Raw genomic sequence first — 25,317 nt, forward strand, 5'->3', positions numbered from 1 at the left:
CTGCCTGACTTGCTCGCAGAAATCACTGAGAGTAGACGTTGGGGGTTGTCAAAAAAACTTCCCTGTGATTCTGTCGGTGGATGCTGTCGTTTCGGTAGAGCCGGCCAAGATTCCACAGATGTGGTCTTCTCAGTGGCCTTGTTCTTCGCGGTGCTTTCCACAGTGTCTGGCCTGGGTGGCAGAAGAGGAGGTGGTGTTGCAGGAAGTGGCATGCGCGTCGCAGAGACAACGCCCTTCCTTGAGGATCGCCGGTGACGGGAACGTCGCTTCCTGTTTTTATCAGCGGCTTGGCAATGAGATGAATGATCTCTCGCCATCTCTTTCAAGATAGCCATTCCCTTCTTAATATGCGGGCATTTCTTCGATGAAGGTTCGTGTGACCCTCCGTAGTTTGCACACTTCATTACAGTCGCGCCACATTTATCTGCAGCGTGGGGCTCGGCGTAACGGGGGCATGCTCCCTGAATTTTGCAGACGCTGCTCACGTGTCCCAGTTTCATGCATTTGGGGCACTGAAGAGGTTTCGCAATGAAAGGCCGCACTGCATGTTTGAAGTGTCCCACCTTAACATGCGAGGGTATATTTTACCCTTGAATGCAATCTTCCCGCAGCGTGAACTGCCCAGCCGCTTAACATCAGCAATGACCTCATCATTGGCTGGCTTGATAAGAATCGGGAAGTCGTTATTAAGGATGGCGACGTCTACGTCATAGCGTCGTCGTGCGACTACGTCAGATCTCAGACGGATGTCAGAGCGAACCTGAATGCCATCGATGTCCGCTACGCTGCGTAGAGTGCTCGGAGCAGCCGCATGCAGGATATCAACCGCCAGTAGATTTTTTAGGGTGTGGACTCGAATGTCTGATATTTTATTTGGTACCAGAGCTTCCAGTGACATCGACGCAGATTGCCTGTTGAGTAGCTTCATGTTGACGGTGGGAAGCAAGGGCATAAATATGATGCTATTGGCGTCCGGCCTCTGCGTGTGTCCTACTGTTTGCGTGCTTGACGATGAGGACGTCCTGGTGTTTCTTCTCTTCGCTCTGCGGCTCTGCACCCGCTGAAAGTCGTCATCGGAAGTGTGCTCACTGCTGAGAGAGTAGACATGGGTGTCCTCGCTGTCGCTCTGCTGACCGATCCACTCCATGGAGGCGGCCGCCGCTGAGGCCGCCGTCGCCGGCAGACGTGCGGGGTGGTCCACTTTCATCACGACCGACCAGGGAGCGAGGACAAGCGGATAAACTTAGATTTTCACAGAAATAAACCGGAGCTAGAAAAGGCAGCGCTGTATCAAGAAACACTTCGTCGTCGTCTTCAAGGGTTTGGAGAGAGTCTAATAAATACCTAGAGAGGAGAGAGGAGCAGAATTGATTAACGTGTGAAGGAATTTTAGGCACTCAATTTTGCGAGGGTCTGCAAGAGGCTTTACAATTTAAAGTAATATTGTTAAAGACATAGGCTAAGAAGGAAGGCGATGAGCGTGGTGTATAGGACATGAAGACAGTTTTGGAAAAGTTGATATTCATTTGCCATGCTTTGGTTCAGTTACAGAAGTCGGCAAAACAATTGCTAAAGGCAAGATGATCAGTAGGAGATTTTGGATGATATCAAATGCGATGACCAGTAAAAAGGCGTATTTTAACTGAGGTGTGTAGGGGGAGATCATTAATAAAAAGCAGGTATAAAAGAGGACCCAGTACTGAGCCTTCGAGAACACCTGACGAAACAGGCATCAAGGGTGAGTTAGAGTTGAAATATACATATTAGAAACGCTGGGAAAGAAAGTCCGATATCCAGCCAACCAAACATGCATTTTTTGGTATGGCAAACCGCTTGTGCATAGGTTTAGTGTTTAAAACCTAAGCAATATATTTCAAGAATGATGACCATGATGAGACCGCCATACGCACTGTATGCTGCTGTTGTCTTTGAATAAATGACGTCAAGATTTGTGCAGAGCATTCCAAAAAAGACATTTGATTGCGCGCTGGCATTCATAAATGTTATCCATGTTTTCACACGAGTTTTTCATAACACGCGCACACTCGAAACAATGATAGTTTTGACATACGAAACAGATTGCCACCGTTGTTATTCGCAGATCATCTTGCCGAATGGGAAACGTTCACAAGGGCACTCCTGGCCAGTCACGTTTGTATTTACCGTTTGTGCCTGTTCATCTCGGCAGTCTCCGGGTCACCCAGACACTTCTACCGGGGCTTCAGTTTGCGAGACGGGATCGCAGTGATCGACGTTGAAGTCTCTGCGTTTCGCGACCCGTACACAGACTTTGTGTTGCCGTATTTGCGGAATCTATGTCGACTAAGAATGGTTCAACAAGCTGATTAATGCTTTCAAGACATATCGCTGCTAAATTGTGACCTCCGAGAAGAGGAGGTGTTCCGTGAATTGCTCCGGATGGATGCTCGTCTCGATTTGAACGTTACCAACAGGTACGTTTTTCTTTCTTCCTTTCTCTTCAGAAAAGTAGGGCCCTAAATAACCACGGTTTCGGCACGTGATTGCATGCTGAATTTAACGAAGGAATGTTAACTGCGAATTGTTGAATGTTTCCTACGCGTTTACCAAGTCCGCCACTACGCTACCTATTGTGCAATTTTTGTGGCTTCTTTTTTCATTGACAGAGAGAGACACGCACACATAAAGGAAGGCTGAGAGGGCAACCAAGAAATTTGGGTTCGATGCGCTGTACGAAGAAAAAGGTAAATATATTAAGTACAAAGGAACTTAATATGATTTCCCTAATGGTAAAAGCACGAGGAGAGTCCCGAAACCATAGTTGGCGGCAAAATTAAAGTAGGACCTGCTTCTAGTAAAGTAGACTTCACCGGACTGCAGACATCGGGCTGCGAACTAGTGCTCTCGTCCTCATCGCGCACGTTCGTTCTAACCACTGTCCAAGCATTTTTGCCCTGATAGTGACCGTCTGTTCAGTATCCCTAACATGGTAAGGTAAGCTGTACAAGGTGAGGATAGTAGTTGCTTACTCCCTAACTGGCAAGCAAGGTGTGACGCGTGCACAGGCAAGCATAAACAGATGTTACTCGATGATCGCAGACACTTGCTATCGAAAGGGTTGCGCGGGGAACAGTGGCAGCCGCAGCGAGCGAATCAACCATCTTGCTACGTCTCACTACAGTACGAAGTCAGCGGCAATAATACAGCGCACACAAAGGTACCAGCCCTCCGCGCAGCAAGACTCTGTACCCACAAGATTGTTTTCTAAATCGGGCCAACACGGCCGCACTCCCTGCCACCACTTCCACGCTTCAGGTGGAAGCAACCATCCTCGGCATCCTCGCGTTGTTTCACTTGAAACTAAAGCGTACGCCCCGCAGGTGGAAGCAACCATCCTCGCATTGTTTCACTTGAAACTAAAGCGTACGCCCCGCAGCCACGATGTTATCCCGCTTGGCCTACATACTGTACGCCATGGCGACAACGAAGGTGGCATTCCGCTTAGAATGTTCATATAATTGCTAGTTCAGTAATAATTTTGGCTGCCAACGGAAGCGCTGGACGCTGTCCTGCCGTAGGATTCGCCAGACAAGGTGTCTTAATCTGGATTAAAACAAGCTTTTCTCGCATGTGAACTGCTCGTGTCGAGCACGCAGACTAGAGAGAACCGTCAGTATGACCGCGGAGTGGGGCGTAGTGCCCCTCGTATGGAAATTGTAGGGTAACTTCTAACACTTTTGATGCCACCACAACTTTGCTTTATAATTCAGCAATAGTGAGGTGTACCTTCGAATGGCGTATACATCAAAATTTGACGGTTGTTTCTAGGATGTGCACAAGCTAATGGCAGAGCCGGGGTGCAGTGTAAAGATGTTTGCGTGCGTTGTATACGTCCTCATTGTAGGGCGGCAAGCCAGATGGTGCCACGGAAGATCAGGTGCGTATGTTATGTGTTTCTTCAGCACACCAAATAATATATGTGTCATGATCAGGTGACCATGCATGATGGCTTGGGTAGCCGCTATAGATATATGCATCGAAAGTTCAAGATAGGTATGGAATGCTTGAGTTTGGAGGCTTTGAAGTGTGGTAAATGTGGCTTGCGCAGGAGCATTCCTGCTCAACTGTGCTATATTGTAGGAAGCCCAGGAACATTGTAGTACAGTAGCAGCATCGATTGCAATGGAGGATCCCACGATTTCTCCCGATGAGGTGCGGTTAGACGACAATTCATGCGAACGCCTTTTTAACATATGATTGGTAGTGGCCAAATATAGCTCCCTATTGATGATGGTCCACCGAAATTGATTGTTCTTTTGTTTTGGACTGTTTGCTTATTGATATGAACGGCTTACTGTATCATCGGTTTTGTGCATAAGGGCAACCACAGAGCACTTTTCTGGTCAAAGCAGTATGCATTATTTTGTAGTTACTTGGGTACCCTCTTTCTTCCCTCTTTCTTTCCCTCTTCCCCTTCCCCCAATGCCGAGTAGCTGGCTAGAGGAATATACCTCAGGCCGACCTCTCGGCATTTCGTGTCATTAAACTTCTTTCTCTCTCTGGGTACCTTCGACACGGCCTTTTGCAGTCTCACCCGAAGATATTGGTGTGTTACTCCGGAGATCATCTGTAGTTGCCTCAGTATACTAGGTAGCCATATATTTCTTAAGATTGACTGCCAAACATCTGTTGGAAAGCATTTGAATGTGTAATGCTATGTTCAGACTACGTTCGTAAAGCGCCGATTTTTCGTAACATGCGTAAGCGGAAGCGCAACAAGCGTATGCGTCTAGTTCAGACTGTGAACGTAAAGGTACCAACGTGCCCAATTCTCGCAAAAATCGTGGGTGAGAGTGTTAAAGGGTCGGCAACATTTACGACTGTTATGTTACGACCGTTGCGACACAGCCAATGACCGATAAGCTTTCGGCTTTCAACAACCGGTGACGACATTTCCGTCCTCCCGTATGCAGACAGCTCCGGGCGCAGGAAGTGCCATTCCACCATTCCGTGCGCACGATTGGCTGTGTTCGTGAAAATTTTTGCAGTGCGCCTTGCGAGACTGTTTTCAGTTCATCTGGTTTATCCGCCGAGGAAATCGATGGCCGCAGATGCGTGCTCCGAACTTCGATGAGTGGTCTCATTAGGTTTTCAAGGAAGCGGAACTGCTGGGGCGACATGCGCATGATGTTATGAAACATCGCAGCGTCACCAACTCGGAGCTTGGCGAAAAGGTTGTAAAAATCGCCGTCCACGGCCCTGTCGAGAAATACTTGCCGCACCCAAAGCCTTCTGCGTCGCCTTCGTCGTCTTTGGGCGATTGAATACATGACTATAAGTTTGTTTTGAGCCTGAATTTCTTCGATCACGGCCAGCGCACGCATGTTGGCAGGAGCGATATTGGACCGCTGGTGACGTCGATTCTGCAGCTCCAAATTTGATTGGCCTGTTGTAAAAGCCGTAATTTAAGCAGCAGTAAATGTGAACAAAGGTGCCGGCTTAACTGCCGTAACGTTTTTTACAGCCGTTACGTTCGATACGCCAAAAGAGCTGTTACGCGCGTTACGACCGTAGTGTGAACATAGCATAACGCTTAGCACCCCACCGGGCGTAACAACAATAACGCGGTAGAAAAAAACATGGGCATTTTTCACTACGGGTGCACATCTGGGTCCCAGCTGAGCTAGTGCCAGCTTCCGCTAAGTATTGCGAAGTTTTCCTAAGGTTTGGGAAGATATACATGGTTCGGGTAGGTTCATACTAAACGTTGCTAAATTTCGCCAAGTTTTTGCGAGGTCGTACATGGCCAGGCCGGTAAGCAGTGGAAACCCCAGCCAAGTCAAACGCATACAAACCACAGTACGTGCACGACAATTTATTATGTGCAGTGCTTCAGTATCATTCTTGATTATCTTCGATAGTGTCCTCATCCTCAACGTGCGACCATCGTCATGGTTGTCGGGGTGATAAGCGGCGTCACAGAAGGCCTATCGAAGCGCTTGCTAGGCAGAGCTCTTCTGTTCAGCGTTCCGCACCGAGCTCACAGTGGAGAGATTCACATCGAATCAGAGCCTGTCACAGACGCGGAAGCTGTGCCCAAACTCTGTACTGAGGAATTCGGGCTAGAATTCAGGGAGCGGGTCCTGAAACGATTCCCGGCGGCGCCGAGCTTTCTGCCGGCAGCGTTCGTAGTCTGGCCCGAAACTCGGGATCCTCAGCGCGGCGATTCTAGGCCCAGAAATTCGCGCTGGAATTCGCATTGGCCGTTCGCAGCCCTAGTTTTTAGACTGGCTTCACCCTGGAAGTTTTCGAGTAGTCGGAGTGCAGGATCGCTTTCTCGGCGACATCGACTACTCTGGCGCCGACACTCGCGTTCCCCGAATTGAAATCCGCAATCCTCGACTCGGCGTCGCCTCTTATCGGCCGCAGCTTCGGCGGGGTGCTCCGGCTCTGGTCGGCGGCGACGCTTCGCTATTCGCTGGGCAATATGGTGCTCTTCCATGTAAGCCGCGTCTTCTTCGGCCGTCCGGAGTTTGTTCAGACTTCCCACAGCAGCAGCATGTATCCACGGAGTAGGGGAGACGAGTGGTGAGCCACTGCCAGCTGTTCCGATCCTTTAGTCACCTGTGACGTCACGACTCTACGCCTACACGCATGGGACGCGAAGAGGTTACGTAGTGAGGTGCCCTCGCTGGTGGTTGGTACGCAAAGCGAGGCAGCCCAATGCTGAGCTGAATTTTCTGGTAACGCTTCACGGCAGAACGAAAACTTAAGCAGCTGCTCTGTTAAAATGTTCCTCCATTTGAGACACCACAAAAAACTTGCAAACGTATATGTGCATATTGAATTGTACATGTGACCACCAATAACGAAAGTTTCGAAGGCACCCAGTGTGTCCTCATGAGTCACACTATCGTATGCTTCCAGAGGTCTAGAAATACCACCGCGGTAGGTCGTTAAGGTGTATCTGGCGTTGCAACTACGTCACGAGATGCATCACAATCTCTCTTTATCCACCACGCTGGAAGACAGGCATAGCTTCGTTGAGGGCACCATTGAGGGCGCTTCACTGCTCTCCTCTTCATAACTTTCCCAACGTAGCTGGAAAGTGCAGCTGTTCGGCACAACCTGGAACTCAATGGAAACTAGCAGACGTTTAATATGGGAGGAGGTGGCCTTACTTCCATTTTGACGGACTGACCCTCCTTGCCATGTTTTCTTTAAAATTGAGAATGCTACCGCGAGAATTTGTGCGCAGTTTACCAAGTGTAAAATATGTGACTCCATCGAGTTCTAGACATGACAAGCGTTGGTACGCAGCTCGCGAAACGTCCAAATCTCACAGAAACAGGAGAATATTTATGTGTACGTGTCGCGAACAAAGTGTAGCGACTGGAAAAAGTGTAGCAGAGCAGAATTCTGTGCCTTGTAGCCTTGCCCAAAAACCTACAGCAGCATCGATTTCGCGACATCGCGGATGAATAAGAAGGGTCCTAAACTGGTCACACTGCACTACTCAGGAGGCGTCCGATATCTTGCACACAGATCGAGACTTGTGAAAGCCGCTTACGTTGATCCGGGAATTCCCATAGTAATTTATGGTGACGGGCCTGGAATTGACTACTCGCTCTCAATCGTGTTCTGAGTGCGTTTAACCTCCCTAAGGTCAAGGATTGATTTGGAGGCCGCGCCAACACATTTGTGAGGACTTTGGGCGGTGCTGCTTGGTAGAAACGTATTTCTTTATGGTAGTGTAAGAGTGGTGTCCTGCTGGTAGCGCATGCCGTACATGGGTTTCCATGGTGGAAATACGGAGCATCGCTGCATTGATTCACTAATAATCACATCGTTGTCGACATTATTCGTTTCATGTATTCTGTGGGTTTTTTGAGCAAAACAAACAGACCCACTTAGCAAGACTGCCAAAGCAACATACACACACACATCGGGTCGCTATATGTAGAAAAGAGTTGGACTTGGCTAACAATTGAATGGTTTTGAGCTATCGTTTGCAATCGCCGTTGCACTTGTTCGCTCTTCAGGTGCTGCACAATATTATTGCTTTTAGTGACCATACAAATTTTTTGTCCGTTTATTTTACCAACTCGTAACAAATTATGTGTGCAAGGAAATATGTTCAATGCCTAATGATAGCGCGTGTCTGGTTGTTGCGGTTGTATCAGGAAGTTTGTTTGAAGGGCTTACGTACTTGAAAGAAAACAAAGCTAACCGTGATTTTTTTTATAGTGATGCTTGTTGCAAAAGAAGTTCTGTATCAATTGTTTCCTGCTTAATTGGTGGCAAACCATCTTCTAGCTCCATTTTAGTCATCACATTAGGCGCAGAGGAAAATTGCTTCTCTTATCTCAATTTTAGAAACCTCGCACGAATGTTGGACGCTATCAGAGACATGCCCTTTCTGCGCCAGCTCATGTTGTACCTCAGCAACACTGGCACTGGACCTTGCGAGCCTCAAGAAATCTCGCTGAACCTGACGCACCACTTTGGCACTGACGGTCGGAGTCTGAGGTACGAGGTCGACGCAACCTACGCCCACTTCCTGCACTGCCAGTGCGCCCACAATCGCGGCGCGTGCACAACGGCCTGTCTTGGGACAGGCATAATACCGACACTCTGCGCCCGTCGCGAGCTGACATGTTCCACAGGTGACTTGGTGCCGTGCATAGTTAGTGTTACGCATCCTGCAATGTACGGTACTTATGTTATTTATGTGCGTTCCACAGTTTGCATGCGTGACGAAGATTAGCGTCAGTATATTTGAGAATCAGAAGAGGGTTTAGACGGACTGCAAAAAATATTGCAAGATTATCGGCAATTTCTGACAAGCGTAAAGCACGCCATTCTCGCCGTTGTATGACACTGACACCTGATCTAAGAATCTCAGCAACCTGATGTTTGTTGCTAGTGGGCATTTTTTATACACTGACAAACGTACGTTTCTCTTGCGGAAAAGGCATGCGAAATTGTAGGGACACTATCCACATTTTGAAATACATTTTACTTTGTCCTAGAGCTAACAATGTTATCGAAATAACTGACGCCGCTTACGTGAAGCAAAGGTGAGCCTAAGGCAACAGACAATAATCATTGGATACGAAACGAAAACACTTGCAAATGTATGCCGTCGGGTTATGTGTAAGTGTATTTCCGCAGGTCCGTTGATGCAGCGACGGGTTTGTTTGAAGCGAAACTGCGTCCACGAAAGTCAGAATGTTTTGAAATGCTGTAAGAGCTGATGTAAAATTATGAAATCTAAACACAGAAGTGTCTTTGGAGTAGCAATTAAGTTCCTTTCATGTGAAGAGTGCCGAAGGCTTCTTTATAGACAACGAGAAAGTAGTCGTATTTTAACACTCGCATGGCTGCGATTGCCACCTCATTGAGGCCGCATTTTGACCGTATAGTGAAGAGACTACGCTGTAACGAAGGGTCGCTGGTGTTGCCCTATGACATAGAAAATGGGCGATTGACACGAAAGACAATGGCCATTATCCAAAACCTAACTCGTAATGGTATTAGGCTAAAATACATCCAATATGCGAGCTTGACGTCACAATGTTTCTCCTGTGACTGACGCTTAACCAAAGCAGCTACACGGACATTTGAATCAAGTCATTGAGCGCTCCAGCCGGTTTGCATATACGCATAAACAGGGTGTCCCAGCTAACTGGGACCGACATTTTAAAGATACCCAAGAGCTCTAGATAAATGACCGATTACGGGAACATTGTAATAATTGGTTTGTTTGCTGCTCTTTCGCTTGGGCATGCAACACTCATAAGGTTAGAATAGGTCTAACCACCGCGGTTGCTTAGTGGCTGCTCTCTTGGGTGCTAAGCAGCACGTCGCGGGTTGGAATCGCGGCCACGTTGGCCGTATTTCGATAGGGGCGAAATGCGAAAACTCCCGTGTACTTAGATTTAGGTGTACGTTAAACAACCCCAGCTGGTCAAAAGTTCGCCACTCCTCCACTAAGGCGTGCCTCATCATGAGATCGTAGGTTTGGCACGTAAAACACCAAGGGCCTTGAAAAACACAAGTAAATTTGCACAAACGTTGGTTATTGCTTTTACCCTGTCCTCGTTTTCTTCCTCAACTATTGAAACCAGTATTCTTGTGCTGTCCCAACACTTTATTGCAGATGGCATTTAAATGCGAAGTGCTTATGTTGGCTATATTGTAGAATGTAAAACTTTAATGCAAACAAGACGAATGAATCCTGTGCATCTCGTGATGTTGTAAATGTGTTCTGGAACACCTTCCAAAAATTTGTGCTTTATGTTTTCGCAAATAAAAGCGTTGCCTCACGAAATTATTTCACCAATTTTTATTGATTAGGAGCTTCACACTCTCGGATGAAGGTTTTATTCTCGAAGTATGGAGATTTCTCAGCGCGCAAGAATCGCTAGATAAAGTTTGCCCTCCCAGATCTCTGCTGATATTTGTTCTTAGTGCCCACCGCAAGCACACGCTCCAATAAGGGCAAATGATAAAGAAGGAAGTCACTCATAAAACCTTTGCTCAATCGGTCTCCTCAGAGGCCTCACCTCTGATCCTTATCCATTCTTATCCGTCCCATAACAGCGTTCACTTGCAACATGGAGGTGCGCAAAAGCAGCCCTGTGAAGTTGAACACGGTGATGACGACAGCACGTTAGAAGCTTTGTGCGTGCTATCGTCTCTGTGTTGAACTTTGCAGCCCTGTTTTTTTAGACACTTGTTATATTCCAACTAGCCCCAACGCAAGCGTTAATGAATGAACGGTTACTTTACGTATCTCATTTCCCCAAAGCCTTGATGTAATAGCCGTATGATGTAGATGGAGAGCGTTTGAAAGCGACCATCCTCAGCTCTTTGTCAAACAGCAAAAGCGATATGAATATTTGCAGACAGTGGCAGCCGTTAGCCGGAAATCGGGAGTGCACGACAAGCGACATTATATGGCCGCGTAATTTTTGTGGGTCGCGAACAGCTCTTGAATGCCTTATGTGTTGAGTATTCAGACTTCAACATCGATGCAGCAGAAGGAGTATTTTTGCTTTTTTTCTTGAGGCTCGACGAGGTATAGCGAACCCTGCTGCTTTGGACAGACAGACAGTCTGACAGACGGACGGACGGACGGACGGACGGACGGACGGACGGACGGACGGCCAAATCGTTCGTCCGTTTCGTACATCGAAATCAGGCCTACCAAAGCCTCACCAAGGGCTTGAGTGGCAGCGCCTGATATGACCGACACTTGCTGGAGATACAAGTTTGTATCTGCGTTCAGCTTTCCAACGCCTATCCCCGGCATGGGTGAGAGAGAAGCTAGTTGGCAGAGAAGAAGAAAGCCTCCATGCCTAGTCATATTTGATTATACATGCGACTCACGGAGGAACACCGGTCACCAGTGTTGGGAAGAAGTAATATAAAAGAGACAGATATAGCAAGGAAGGGAGTGCTCGGAACTAGACGATCAATTTTTTTCGACGAGTTTAAGAAAACTCTAAAACGAAGCAGACTTCAACTTCTTTCTTCGAAACTGAACTAATTCACTCTGAGCACAACATTCTTCCCCACTGAATTCTAGCATCTTATTTCTTGCTTAGTTTTAGTAGCATTCTTATCCGTCCCATAACAGCGTTCACTTGCAACATGGAGGTGCGCAAAAACCCAGCGGGCATAAACCCAGCGGGTATAGGCCAATTTGTGTGGGGGAAGGATGCAATTATGTCAAGTCTAATATTTTAAAATGTAGAAATGAAAAAGCAAATGGTATAACAGTCCGCTGGTAACTATAAACGCGTGGTTGCACAGAAAGAATAGAGCAGTTTTGCTATTAATTTATAATGGGCATAACTTCATTTTCATATGATGTTGTAATGCGTATTGTGGAAGACGTAGCACAGCTTGCACAATGTAGCACAGCTTGCGCAGGACTGTTGCGTTATAGCTGACGCACTTCTGAACTCACTCGGACTGTATTTACTTGCTGCACGCGTATGAGGTTGCTCCACTTCTGAGTGTGTGGCGGTGTTCTCTGTGAAATTTTTTTCAGTTCTGTTTTCCATGTATCAAAAACGAAATTGCGGGCCAGCTTAGTTTCTTACATGCTCGACTCCCTAATAAACATCGTTTGAATGTTTTTGTATCGCTTTACTATAAAGCACTAACACATGTTCCTGCGGCTTGTTTTTAAGTAATGTCAGTTTTGCATGGGCAAAGGGGCGTCAGCAGAAACGGCCACTGAATGCAAACTTCTTTTATTTCCACTTTTATGCTCCGAGTGTTTGTGTCTGATAATCCGAAATAGAAAGCTGTAGTGATTCAAAGTGTTGAATGATTCAGGATGTAATTGTTGATTATGACCAGTCAGAGCGTTACATAAAAATTTCAGTCCGAAACCTTAAGTAATGAGCGGCAACAGAAAGTGACTGTGCACGTGATTCTGTGGGCACAAAACAGCTCACGTTGAGAAGCGCCCTTGTTAATGTTCCAGTTGCAGAATTGGCTGTCAGGGGCAAGCGCTACGCCCTATGTATCTGCGTCAGAACGTTGTCGTCTTCGTTGCGGGAGCAGATGATATTGTGCAATTCCGAATTGCTATCATAGTGGCTGTAGCGGACCATTTTATTTCTCACTTTGGCCACTGCCGAACAAATAATGTGATACTAACAGCGCTCCAGGAAAGTTGACTGACTGTTGTAGGACGTCCCCATATGGAAAATCAATATGAATTACGGGAATGATGGGATTCCATCTTTTCCACGCTTTCACTCGTTAAAAGTGTCCTGGTACGTTTAAGAGCGGCATCTTTTAGGTCCTTTTTCCCCTTTTTGTTGAGGTACGCTACAATGTGCGCAGCTATAATTTGAGTATTTTGAGCAATCTGAAGAAAAAATACAGAGCTTCGCGAGGATTCCTACTTGAAATCAAGTATTACCAATCGAAGATTCAACATCGCATTCATTCCTCCGCTGCAGCATGTTACACTGCTACGTGCGGGCAACAGTATGCCCTCATCTCGAGCACTGTGTGAAAAATTTGGCTGAGGCCACGTTTTGGAGCTTGTCAGTAAACCAACGCCAAGGTAAGAGTATATAATTGATGCCAGAGGAGAGAAGCGAAATGCACGATACGAAAGAAGTGGTAGAAATGGTTTTGTCTCCCAGAGTTTGTGCGTCAGTGTAGAATCAGTGCGGCCTAAAACTTTTCTCACTACAAATGTGTACACCTACGATCCCATGGAACGAGCACATTACCTCAGGTGAAGCCTACGGTCCTAGGGCCTTCTTAAAAAGCAAATATTTTCTCCTTAATCTCCATGTTAATAACACAGGGTCTAAGGTGTCGTGTTCCATATATTCTTGCAGCCTATTATTAGAGAAAGGTAGTGCGCATGGCTGCCTCCGGCTTTGTTCATATGCGCACAGGTGTTCCATTGCCCTTATAGCTTGCTTATCTCAAAGGGACCTAGAGTTATTGATCAGCGCTCTTCTTGTCTATTCATCTTTCTCGCAGTTGTGTACTAGGTTGTGCTGCTTCTTTGTTTCGCGCTTATAACTTGGTGCACAATCAATATATGGATTGGCAAAGACGCCAGTGGCAAGCGGGGAGATTAAATGAAATGAAACATACAGTATTTGTTTTCTATTTGTACAAAATACATGGAGAAGGCTGGAAGAAAACGCGCGAAGACGGTCTTCAGCAGTTCAGAACCAATTATCTTGGCACCAGCGCAACTGAAGAAAACACGAAAATTGTACACTGCAGCGAAATCATGCAACCTCTAAACAACAGGTAAAGCCAAAATTACGAAAACAAATGTTCAGAACCTAAGTTCAAATCGAAACATGATATAGAAACCAGATTCAGTTGCATTAATTATCAGTGAATTAAAAAGAAGGGAGAGAGGGAAAAAAATGAACGGTTTTAAACAATAATCTGTGAGCCAGAATAAAAACGAAAAAAAAAACGTAGCCTACCTGCACCTGCAATATCACCGCGATATACGAAATCCATAGGACGAAAATAACATGAAAAGTGTGCAATACGCAGTGTGAAGCACTCTACTATATGTAGATGATCTATTTCGAGTGTTTAGAGCTGTGAAATTTAAAGAACCGACATGCCACATTCGTTCTAGAAATGATATCACTTGAAATAGCGTAAGGCAAATAGGATGGTTGCTTTGTAGGATCTTCTCCATGTACAACTTCTCTAAATCTGACAGTTCGTGCACATCAGGGAATGTTTCTAGGTTGCTCTCTCACATTGTTTCGTAAAAAAGGATTCTACATTCGCAATGCAGGCATAAAACATTTCACGGTGCGCAGAGCGGTCCGATGCTCTTACCGCTAGGCTATAGGAATGCTTCTTTTCTTTGTTTTCTTCCTCGAAACGCTACACATTGAAGGACGATTCCTTGTTGCTAATTAAAGCACTCGCCAGTTGGTTAGGTTTTGCTGATTTTAAAGCCTGAGTAAGGCCAAGCTGTCAAGTTCCTGCAACTAGCCCAACGTTCTATCCTTTCGTAATCCTGCAAAGTCACTGGTTGTCCACTCACGTTGTTTGGTCGCCACACGTCTACCTATTACTTTCAATGATATCTTGCCTCACAGACCGTGCATCATCGAGCGCATGCCAATGCGGACGCCAATTTTTCACACGCGCTTCACACGCAATCACCTTATCATGTATCCGTGGGCACCTCTGTTGTGTCGGCGCTTTAAAAGAGACGAATGTCGAGAGGACTTTTGGAGTTGCTTTCTAATAGTACCAGAACTAGGATGCTGTTTGTCACATTTGTTTTTGCCTGTATTTAGAGCCGCTTTGTTCATGCATAATCAAGACACAATCTTATTGCGGATCTATTCAATAATGTAGACCATACAAGTGCTTTCGTATGCGGATGATATGGAACTTTTTTCAATGAATACAGAAAGTGACGGAGGAGCTACAAACTACATTGTTTATGTCTGTCTGTCTGTCTGTCTGTCTGTCTGTCTGTCTGTCTGTCTGTCTGTCTGTCTGTCCGTCCGTCCGTGTCCGTCCGTCCGTCCGTGTCCGTCCGTCCGTCCGTCCGTCCGTGTCCGTCCGTCCGTGTCCGTCCGTCTGTCTGTCTGTCTGTCTGTCTGTCTGTCTGTCTGTCTGTCTGTCTGTCTGTCTGTGACTCCACAGACATTTCATAGGAAACCAGCAGCGCGAGAGCACACGTTTTTCCTGTCGGCACCTTTCCATTGGAAGTCTCACCACCGAGCGTTAGCGACGACCGACCGCCTCCAAAAGCAAAAGAGGGAAGAAGAAAAAAGTTCTTCAATTTACCAGACTTTTTTCAAAACGCATGCATGCATACATGTAGAGCATATAGATAGATACACACAGTATGCACACAGTTTGAACACAGTACAAAAGAAGACTGCAGTAAATTAGCAGCTCCGCTCTTTTAAATCGGGGATGAACTCCTAACAGAAGGTTGTCCCCTCCAATTGTACGTTATTTTTACAATCTTTTCACTAGCATGCAACTAGTAAGGCATCTAAAAGCACAGGGCTACGAAGCTACAGGCCCAATGAGGCAGAACAGTATTCCAAAGGAATGTCATCTCACTTGCCCTGATATCATCAAATGAAAGCCCTATGGGTGCGAAGATTCATCAGAATTTTGTCGCAACTTCGTTGGTTCATCCGCAACATCTATGCCACAATAACCTCATTGACGGAAATTCTTGCTACGAACAGCCACAACGTATTGACCTGGTCGCCAGGTTCGGTAGCCGCGTTCACGACGGTGCGTTAACTTCTGAAGTCCACACAATCGATCGGTATTTTTACCCAAAACGTTTCATTGAAATAACAATGGGTGCCAGTGGCATCGACCGTGGCGCAGTCCGGTGGTCATTATCTTGCACTTCCCTGCAATTGCGTCTCCATGCACACTACTTCGCAGTTCACGTTGGCCTCCTAGTAAATTGTTCCAACGGCATTTTGAACGGCCACGAGTCGTTACTTTGATCCCTGGCGTCTACGCTTGGGTATTTGCGCAGGCTTTTCGTCATGATCCGCAATGCCCGCACGCAGGCATGCTTAAATCATACGCACTCCCGGCGACAATGTTTGCACAGGTGCATCCACTAATATGCGCAATCTTGCCTCGCTCGCCAATGCCATCATCCATGCCTTTAAATGTGCCCCACTGCAACCTTGCATTGTCCTTTGCGTCCCTTTGCCCGTCATGTTGGCGTAGTCGTTTGGTACGAACGCTCGTGACAGGGGATATTCCTCTATGACTGACTCTGTGAATGACTAAGTTTATGTTTTCGCTTTTTATCTATTATTCCCCTTTTCCCCTCCCCAAGTTTAGGCTAGCCAAACGGGCCCGTCCTTAATTAACCTCGCTACCATTTCTGTTAAACAGAATGGTAGGGAGGTTAACGAAGAACAACGAAAAAATAACAAAGAACGCCTTAATCGAGTTTGTATAGTAAGGAGTAGTGTTTATTTTATTCAATGTAGAAAACTGAAGGTAGGTGAGAGTAAAATGCACAGCAAAAAAAGTATACTCGGAAAAGCTAAATGGTAAAGCCGATTGTAAATCGGGCCGTACATTTTCAAATACGAATAAAAAGAGATGCATACAAAAGCAAATATTTTGGAAAATGAGCTATTTCTATCTGTGGATCGCAAGATCATTGGTATTATTCCCGAACTGCGTCACAAGTGACATGTTCTCAACAGTTGGAATGTCTACCTCAACTTTCCTCACATACTCTCAGCCCACGCACAATGCCTCCGTTTTGTGTTTCATTACTTTCAAGAGTTTGTTTTGGTTTGAATGAGGGTCAGCTCCATCTTTGCGTCAGCCAACTCTGCATTATGAGCTCAAGCTCTTCCAAAGAAGCAGCGGCACAGTTCTTTCCCAGATCGTTCCTCAATGGGACAATCAATTCTGTTCTTGTCCACGTTCCGCCTCGCGTTCGTCCCACGGACCATTTCAAGCATCCTCTTGGTCAGTTGTACAGTCAATGTCTGATTTTTCGTGCTCCCTAGGAGCCATGAATTTGTCTGAAAAATCAAATCGGGCAGTTCGAAAAAATAATGCATGTCTTTTACTGACCTTAAAAGATCAAATTCTCGAAATCATTTCCGAATAATATCTTAAGGCCTATTACTAGGCATACCGGTGCTCGTACTGTAACAAGAGACGGCGGGTACACGCGTGTATAATTATCGAATACGTACTGCCATCATCATCATCAGCCTGACTACGCCCACTGCAGGGCCAAGACGTCTCCCATACTTCTCCAACTAGTCCGGTATTGTGCTAATTGTGGCCATGTTGTTCCCAATTCTTTTTCTGGATTTCAACTAAAATGTCATTACCTCGCGCTTGTTCCCTCACCCAATCTGCTCTTTTCATACACTTAACGTTACACTCATCATTCTTCTTTCCATAGCTCGTTGCGTCATCCTCAAATTAAGAGAACCCTTTTCGTAAGCCTCCAGGCTTCTGCCCCGTACGTGAGTACAGGTAAGACACAGCTGTTATACACATTTCTCTTGAGGGATAATGGCAACCTGGTGTTCATGATCTGAAAATGCCTGCCAAACGCACGCTACCCATTCTTATTCATCTGATTATTTCAGTCACATGATCCGGATACGTGGTCGCTTCCTTGCCATAAGTAGATATATTCCCTTACCACTTCCTGTGCCTCGCTACCTGTCGTTAACTCCTGTTCTCTTCCGAGACTGTTCAACATTACTTTAGTTTTCTGCAGATTAATTTTTAGACCCACCCTTCTGCTTTGCTTCTCCAGGTCAGCAAGCATGCATTGCAATTGGTCCCCTGAGTTACTAAGCAAAGCAATAGCACCAGTGAATCCCGAGTTACTGAGGTATTCTCTATTAACTTTTATCCCCAATTCCTCCCAATTCAGGTCTCTGAATACCTCCTGTGAACACGCTGTGAATAGAATTGGAGAGATCGTATCTCCCTGCCTGACGCGTTTCTATATCGGGATTTTGTTGCTTTCTTTATGGAGGACTACGGTGCCTGGGGAGACGCTACAGATATCTTTCAGTATTTTTGCATCCTGGTCGTCTACACCCTGATTCCGTGATTCCTGCATGACTGCTGAGTTTTCGACTGAACCAAACCCTTTCTCGTAATCAATGAAAGCTATATGTAAGGGTTGGTTATATTCGGCACATTTCTCTCTCACCTGATTGATAGTGTTAATATGGTCTAATGATGAGTAGCATTTAGGAAATCCTGCCTCGTTCTTTGGTTGGCCGAAGTCTAAGTTGCTCTTGATTCCATTTACGATTACCTTAGTAAATACTTTGCAGGCAACGCACAGTAAGCTGATCGGTCTATAATTTATCAAGTCTCTGGCGGCCCCTTTCTTATGGATTAAGATTATGTTGGCGTTCTTCCAAGATTCCGGTACGCTCGAGATCATGAGGCATTGCGTATACAGGGGGGCCAGTTTTTCAAGAACAATCCGCCCAAGGCCCTTCAACGAATCTGCTGTTACCAGATCTCCCCCAGCTGCCCTGCCCCTTTGCATAGCTCCCACACCTTTCTTTACTTCTTCTGGCTTTACTTTTGGCATGTTAAATTCCTCTAGAATATTTTCTTTTCCATTATTGTCTGGGTGCCACTGGTACTGTACAAATCTCCATAGAACTCCTCGGCCACTTGAACTATTTGATCCATAATATTAATGATATTGACGGCTTTTTTCTCTTAACGCATACATCTTATTCTTGCCAATTCCATGTTCCTTCTTCACTGCTTTTAGGCTTCCTCCGTTTCGCAGAGCATGTTCAATTCTATTCATATCACACTTCCTTATGCCAGCTGTCTTACGCTAGTTAACTTGGAAAGTTGTGCCAGTTCTATTCAACCTATAGGGTTAAAGGCTTTCATACATTGGCGTTTCTTAATCAGATCTTTGTTCTACTGCGATAGCTTACTCGTATCCTGTCTAGCAATGTTACCACCGACTTCTATTGCACACTCCTTAATGATGCCCATAAGATTGTCGTTCATTGCTTCAACACTAAAGTCCTCTTCCTGAGTTTAAGCAGTCTACCTGTTCTGTAGCTTGATCTGGAATTCCTCGATTTTCGCTCTTACCAATGACTCATTGATCGGTTTGTTATGTACTAGTTTCTTCCGTTCCCTCCTCAAGTCTAGACTAATTTGAGTTCTTACCATCCTATGGTCACTGCAATGCACCTTGCCGATCCCGTCCACATCTTGTATGACAGCTGGGTTAGCGCAGAGTATGAAGTCTATTTCATTTCTAGTCTCGCCGTTCGGGCTCCTCCACGTCCACTTTCGGCTATCCCGCTTGCAGAAGAAGGTATTTATTATCCGCATATTATTCTTTTGTACAAACACTTCTTATAACTCTCCCCTGCTATTCCTAGAACGTATGCCATTTTCTCCCACTGACTTCTCTCCAACCTCCTTCTTGCCTACCCTGGCATTGAAGTCGCCCATCAGTATAGTATATCTTGTTTCTAGTTTACCTATCGCCGATTCTACATCTTCATAAAAGCTTTCGACTTCCTGGTCATCATGACTGGATGTATGTGCGTAGACCTGTATGACCTTGAATTTGTACCTCTTATCAAGTTTCATGACAAGACCTGTACCCTCTCATTAATGCTATAGAATTCCTGTATGTTACCAGCTATGTCCTTATTAAACAGGAATCCGACTCCTAGTTCTCGTCTCTTTGCTAAGCCCCAGCAGCACAGGACGTGCCCACTTTTTAGCACTCTATATGCTTCTTTTGTCCTCCCAATGCACTGTGTCCCGTGACAATTGCCCGTCCACACGCAATATTTTACATACGCTTGACCTCGTGACACCACTGTGTTAAGGCAAAGGTGGCTTTCGGAAACCGATATTATGCAACGCCTATGCTTTCTAAGGTTCGTAGACAATCGCGAGGACTACAGAGGCTGAGACAGTGCCATTTCGCACAGCGGCGATTCATTTTAAGGAAAAACATGGCACCGAACGGCTAGAACCTTAATAGCGATCCTTAAAGCAGCTAAGCCTAGCGTTGCTGCGCTGATGGCTGCGGCTGCCAGCGCATATGCATGCGAGAGCGCTGGTTCGAGGCGGCGAGATAATGTAAACGGTGGTGTTGGCTTTGATTAATGCCGTTTCGAAGATGCAATCACTCCAAACGTCCGAAAAATTGGACTACGAAGGGTTCTTGCGTCTGAAATGACAGACACTCTTATGCATTTACTCTATGGGACACGTGGTGGTACCACGAAGCCGCCTGCATTATCGGACATTTCGCAAAAATTGGGCGTCCGGACAATCGGTCGTTGACTGTACACCGGTGACTCCTCCATACGACGGCACGGCGTCAAAGACAATTCTTTGCGATTCCTCTCTTTAACTCGAGCCAGATTAGGGCGACTTTCGTTCCCTTCCAAGAAACTGATAGCTAATTTTCCCAGATTATTGCACAAAGTCCCTGCGTTCTCCCTTAGTTTTTCCATACTATTCAGAATCCCTGAGAATTCGCTTTTCTTCTACTTGGTAGACAGCCTGCATATCGCACATCGGCGGCACAGGAGATGCGTGGTTTCATGTGTTTCTTTTCCACAGGTGTTCTTCTTGTTATGCCTTCTTATGTTCTTCTCATGTTTTTTTGGAATTATTTCTGGCAGGCCACTTGCACGTGCCGTTGTGGCTATCACCTACACTAGTTGTCGCTATTGCTGTAGTGATACATGCTCTCTTGCTTGGCGATTTTTTATAGAAAAAAATTGTTAGCCTTTTTCGCAATTCTCCATGGTGGCGCATGCGCAATAGCGTTCCTGGTGTTTTTTCCTAAAAGCATACTTAGTTGCAATTGAGTGTCCTTCCTGTCCACGTCTCATTTTTCCGCTATGCTTCAGCGCTCCACTTTGCAAAAGTGATGTGAAAGCAGCAAGCCCAGCAGTTTACTATTCTAAAGCTTATTCTTGTATATATTATCAAGAATTAACGAATCTTTCAGGCACATTTAGTAAAACCTAGTTGCTAGGGGACATATGAATCAAACAAATATGATGCCATACGAAGTCGACGGCTTCAATACCACGGCGTGTCTTCACGAATATATGGGAAACGACTGATACCATCTTTCCGCCATCCGAGCTGAAGGTGAATGAAAAGCACAATATTATTATCGCATCGTCTTACGAGTAACGTATGCATGGCCTGCTTATGTGTCGTAACAACTGTTGAGACACGTGACTTTTCTTTGATGCGCTTCGAACTAGTCGTTCTAGAGCCATATCTAGAATCGACCGCGCAACGAAGAGTCAGGCTGCAACAAGGATCCACTCGAACGTACGCAACCACAAATCTACCGTGGGAACGACGGAGCAATATGCAAGGCGATGGTGATCAAGTAGGCGCAGTCGTCGAAGATGATGCACCCATACAAGCGAATTCATTGCCAGGGACGCAGGCAAGTGTTGGTACTTGGTTATATGTAGCTTTCTAGGCGACCTTGATTAGTTTTCTTGTAAGGACAACTTTGTGGGGTCGGTAGCATAGCAATGTTGCGTCGCCTTACCTGACACGCATAATTTCAAATGTGCAAGGACCCTTGAACATTGCTTATTGTTTAGACTACTAGTAAGGACCAAAGCTCTCCTGTAACTGTAGCGTCTGAGATCTGAAGCATGCAAAATATTGTAGCGTTTCCATGAGAGTTGCAGCTCGTTTGTAAAAATTCTGGACGATGTTTTCGCAATCTTGGATCTTTTTCGAATGTCAAAAAGGCACTTTTGCTCTTCAGGCAAACGTGCCTAAGCACTAGGGCCGGTCTATTAGTAAGCAGCGATTGAAATCCTCAATCGTGTTGAATTATATCAATAATGGGCTTTTGCGTGCCGAAACCACAATCAGATATTCGCGCACGCCATAGTGGGGTAGTACAGCAATTTGAACCACCTGCGCCTCTTTAAGTTGCACCTATATCTAAGCGCAATGGCATTTTTTTCATTTCACGCCCCATCGGAATGCGGCTGCGAAGGTCTCTTTGGCTCAGCTATAAACAGTGCGCTTTTTCAGAGGCGCCTGCAGAAGGACAGTGCTGGTGTGTGCTAAGAGCGGACTTGGCCTTGCTGGAATTGCCCTCAATTACTCGCTTCTTCGCACCTTTCCCGATGCGCTTTGAAAAATTCGGTGTCATTCCTCTGAGTGAAGGTTAACGAGCAGCGAAGCTGTGTATGTGGGTCCCTTAATGGTGACTTGTCCATTGCCGTGTGTCAAACGCCGTATGTACATAAATAAAAGGAGAAGCACGACTAGTTTCTCCTCCACTATGTTCAGCCTCGCAAGACTCTGGAGCACCGTCGGGGTAAGCATACCCATGTATTGTTGCAAAACCTGAAACGACACCTTTGACTAACGAAACCTGCCGTGAACAACAGACGCGCACTTCCGTGCACCCCACGGTCACGCACAACAGAGACCACACAAAACTGGTTCCTCACAAACAGCCATCTCAAGCACTGCCGCTGATCCGGTGTAACGTTCCAAGTTTGCGTGATCGGGGCCGCATGGACGGTTCGCATTTCTTTCCGCTTCGCTGTGTTGGTAGGCAGCACGCTCGCGGGTCTGCTACCGCAGGAGACCGGAAAGAAAGGAAAAGAGATACGGAAGCACTGGGAACACCAGAAAAGGGAAAGCGGTACGAACGTAGACATGGCCAACGCGAGTCAAAGTGTATTATCTGTTCTTATGAGCTTCACCTCCGCCGCGCGCCGGCCCAGTACTACCCTATCTTGGGTATTGGCCAATGTATGGGGACGAATTCTTGATCTACACTGCTCCAACTTTTTCCAGAACCTAGCCATGTAGATCTTTGCTGTAAAATGACGTACAGTTGACCGATTTTTCAGCAGTACCGCAGTACAGGGTACAGCAGTACAGAGTCGACTGACCGGCCTATCATTGGCTTCCAATGACGCGAATTGAGGAGATCAGTAACAACTTGTCGATCTCGTTACTTTGCGCCGTTGGAAGGCGCCGCCCGGCCAGCCCTGCAGTCGACCCTAGCGCGTTAGTGTTGTACCGTTGAAGAATCGGCCACCTGTCCGGAACGATTTCCATTGATTGGCGCATGAAACACCATAACTGGACCCCATGGTGGGCGGTGATATAGTGACACGTGTACTTGTTTGTCTTTATTGAACGACACGTTTCATCACCTAATAAATGTTATCGCACAGCGCAGGATGCGCCTGCATGTGTTGGAAGTTCCTGGAATGTTATCGATGCTTCCATCCACTGTCTGTGACTGAACCTTGTGTAATCTGATCGCATGTGTGAACGACGCGAAAAATGTAGAGCTTTGTGGAAGACACGCGGGTCCCAGCGATTACTCTGGAACATTCGACGACTGATAATTAAAAACCGACGCGCCTGACCTGCTGATCAGATTTTCGACGGTTGTCGACTGTGTTCGCTGTTTTCGTTGACCGTTGAGTGTAGCCTGTTTTTCTGGGCACAGGTTCGCCCAATAATGTTACTTTCATCATCCACTTATCTTGCCGAGTCCTCAATCGTCACTTCCACGTGACAATATCGCCGCCAGAGGGCAAAGGCCACACGAAATCACGAACTATAGCCCATTTTATCTCCTGTATGCAAGGTTACCGCGAAGCCCTCTGGACACTTCCTTACCCTTTATTCTGCACAGTGATGTTGGGCTGCTGAGCACGAGGTCGCGGGATCGAGTCCCAGCCACGGCGGCCGCATTTCGATGGGGGCGAAATGCGAAAACACCCGCGTACTTAGATTTAGGTGCACGTATAAAAACCCCAGGTGGTCAAAATTTCCGGAGTCCCCAACTACGGCGTGCCTCATAATCAGAAAGTGGTTTTGGCACGTAAAACTCCATATATTATTATTATTATTATTATCCTGTACAGTGATGATTCTATATCGAAAACTTTGTATCTCGCCGAAGAAGCCCGTAGAATAGCTCGTCCTCGTACTCTGGCCTCGCAAAGTCGTTCGAAAGAGTGATACGGCGACCGCTACGTAGTACAAGTATCGTTGGAAAAAGGTCACTTGGTCCTTCTTTGGACGCGGCAACGCAAGCGTAGAATGTGCCAAAAGTTCTTGTTACAATATTCAGGTCCATTTGTAGTTGTGGACCGCCTGAGCGGACTCACTTGCGTCATAGCTCGCCTTCTGTGCAATGGTCGGTGACCAAGCAGAACTCAGCTGACTCGTATAGCTCGCCTGAAGCTTTTCTACCCTGCATGTCCATCCTGACTCACCCCACGGGCTTCGTCTGCTTGCGGGGAAATGTAACAGATACGAAAGGCACTGACAAGAAGAAAGAAGACGAAAAGAGCAAGGAGTTTGAGAGGCCGACCTGCGCTACTATCACGCTATGATCGTCCATCTCCTGTAAATAAAACCATTTCTTCGAAACTCTTCGTAACAATATGTTGGGTACCTGGCTATGGGGGCATCGGGGGTAACGTTCTGCAGACGAGATGGCCACATCAATTGCATCCCACGCTGTTAATAATACGCTGCTGCCCCTGTGAGAGATCGGAAGGCTTTCTTATGAAAGAAACTGCGAAACCAGTGTCAATGCATGTGGGAAGCAGAAATAAATACGCGGCGCGTGATAGAGCCACTGTTACGTTGTTGGTCCTCCGCAACAAAATCACGAACTTATGTCTTCTTCTGTCGTCTCAGAATAGTACACACATTTGGCACAAATTATTTTCTACTTACTGGAAATGAAACTCCGGCCTCTTCCTGGTTCCGGTAGGCCAAAGTTGAAAGAAAGAAACATTTTGCTCTTGCATACTGCTATTGCATCCTGTTCACCCGGCTACGTTTCTTGGTCAAGAACAGCTCTTTAACTCGAAAAAACTCTTTAACTCCTCGTTTTTTTAATGATGCTATCCCCCATGTTATATGTCCGTTAAATTAGTAGTGCATCATCGTTCCGGACGTCCGCTGTGGCAATTTTGTATAGCACATGCCTGCACGCCCTTGTGTTTGAAAGGCTCTAAAGAAGCGTGCAGTGAATTTTTGCATCTGACATATTTTGTATATCGTATCATTCTTCCACAAAGCATCTTAACACTCATAGTACACGTCATTTCTCCATCGCTATAATCTTACTACACACAGATTCTACGCACTTTCGAGCAACTATATTTAAGGCCCCTTTTTAGCCACTTATCATTAATACATAACTATACAGCGAACTCATTACTACGGGCATGGCTCTCTATGGCCATCCTGTCTTTTGCGCCATTAAGCATCATTCAT

At 46.1% G+C, this 25,317-nt stretch overlaps 1 protein-coding gene and 1 long non-coding RNA gene across 6 annotated transcripts in view; both read left to right on the top strand.

Moving 5' to 3' along the window:
* LOC139050791 (uncharacterized) overlaps positions 1 to 25,317 on the top strand; it is a 59,373-nt gene that overhangs the window by 6,943 nt on the left and 27,113 nt on the right. Inside the window, exon 1 of one of the 5 annotated variants that reach the window (XR_011509080.1) lies at positions 21,277 to 21,475. The exons of 2 other annotated variants lie outside the window; for them this stretch is intronic. Coding sequence is in view for 2 of the 3 variants with exons in the window: in XM_070527542.1 (XP_070383643.1) it covers positions 21,395 to 21,475 (81 nt within the window). In the remaining variant the exon portion in view is untranslated. Of the gene's footprint in view, positions 1 to 21,276; positions 21,476 to 25,317 lie in introns of those variants that run through there. 2 more of the 5 variants (XM_070527542.1, XM_070527543.1) reach the window with 2 other exon arrangements.
* On the top strand, positions 3,806 to 9,838 carry LOC139050792 (uncharacterized). The gene is made up of 2 exons (XR_011509081.1): positions 3,806 to 3,916; positions 8,356 to 9,838. It is a non-coding gene; the product is annotated as an uncharacterized lncRNA (long non-coding RNA).

The sequence above is a fragment of the Dermacentor albipictus genome, chromosome 10 (assembly GCF_038994185.2).
Source record: "Dermacentor albipictus isolate Rhodes 1998 colony chromosome 10, USDA_Dalb.pri_finalv2, whole genome shotgun sequence".
NCBI lineage: Eukaryota > Metazoa > Arthropoda > Arachnida > Ixodida > Ixodidae > Dermacentor > Dermacentor albipictus.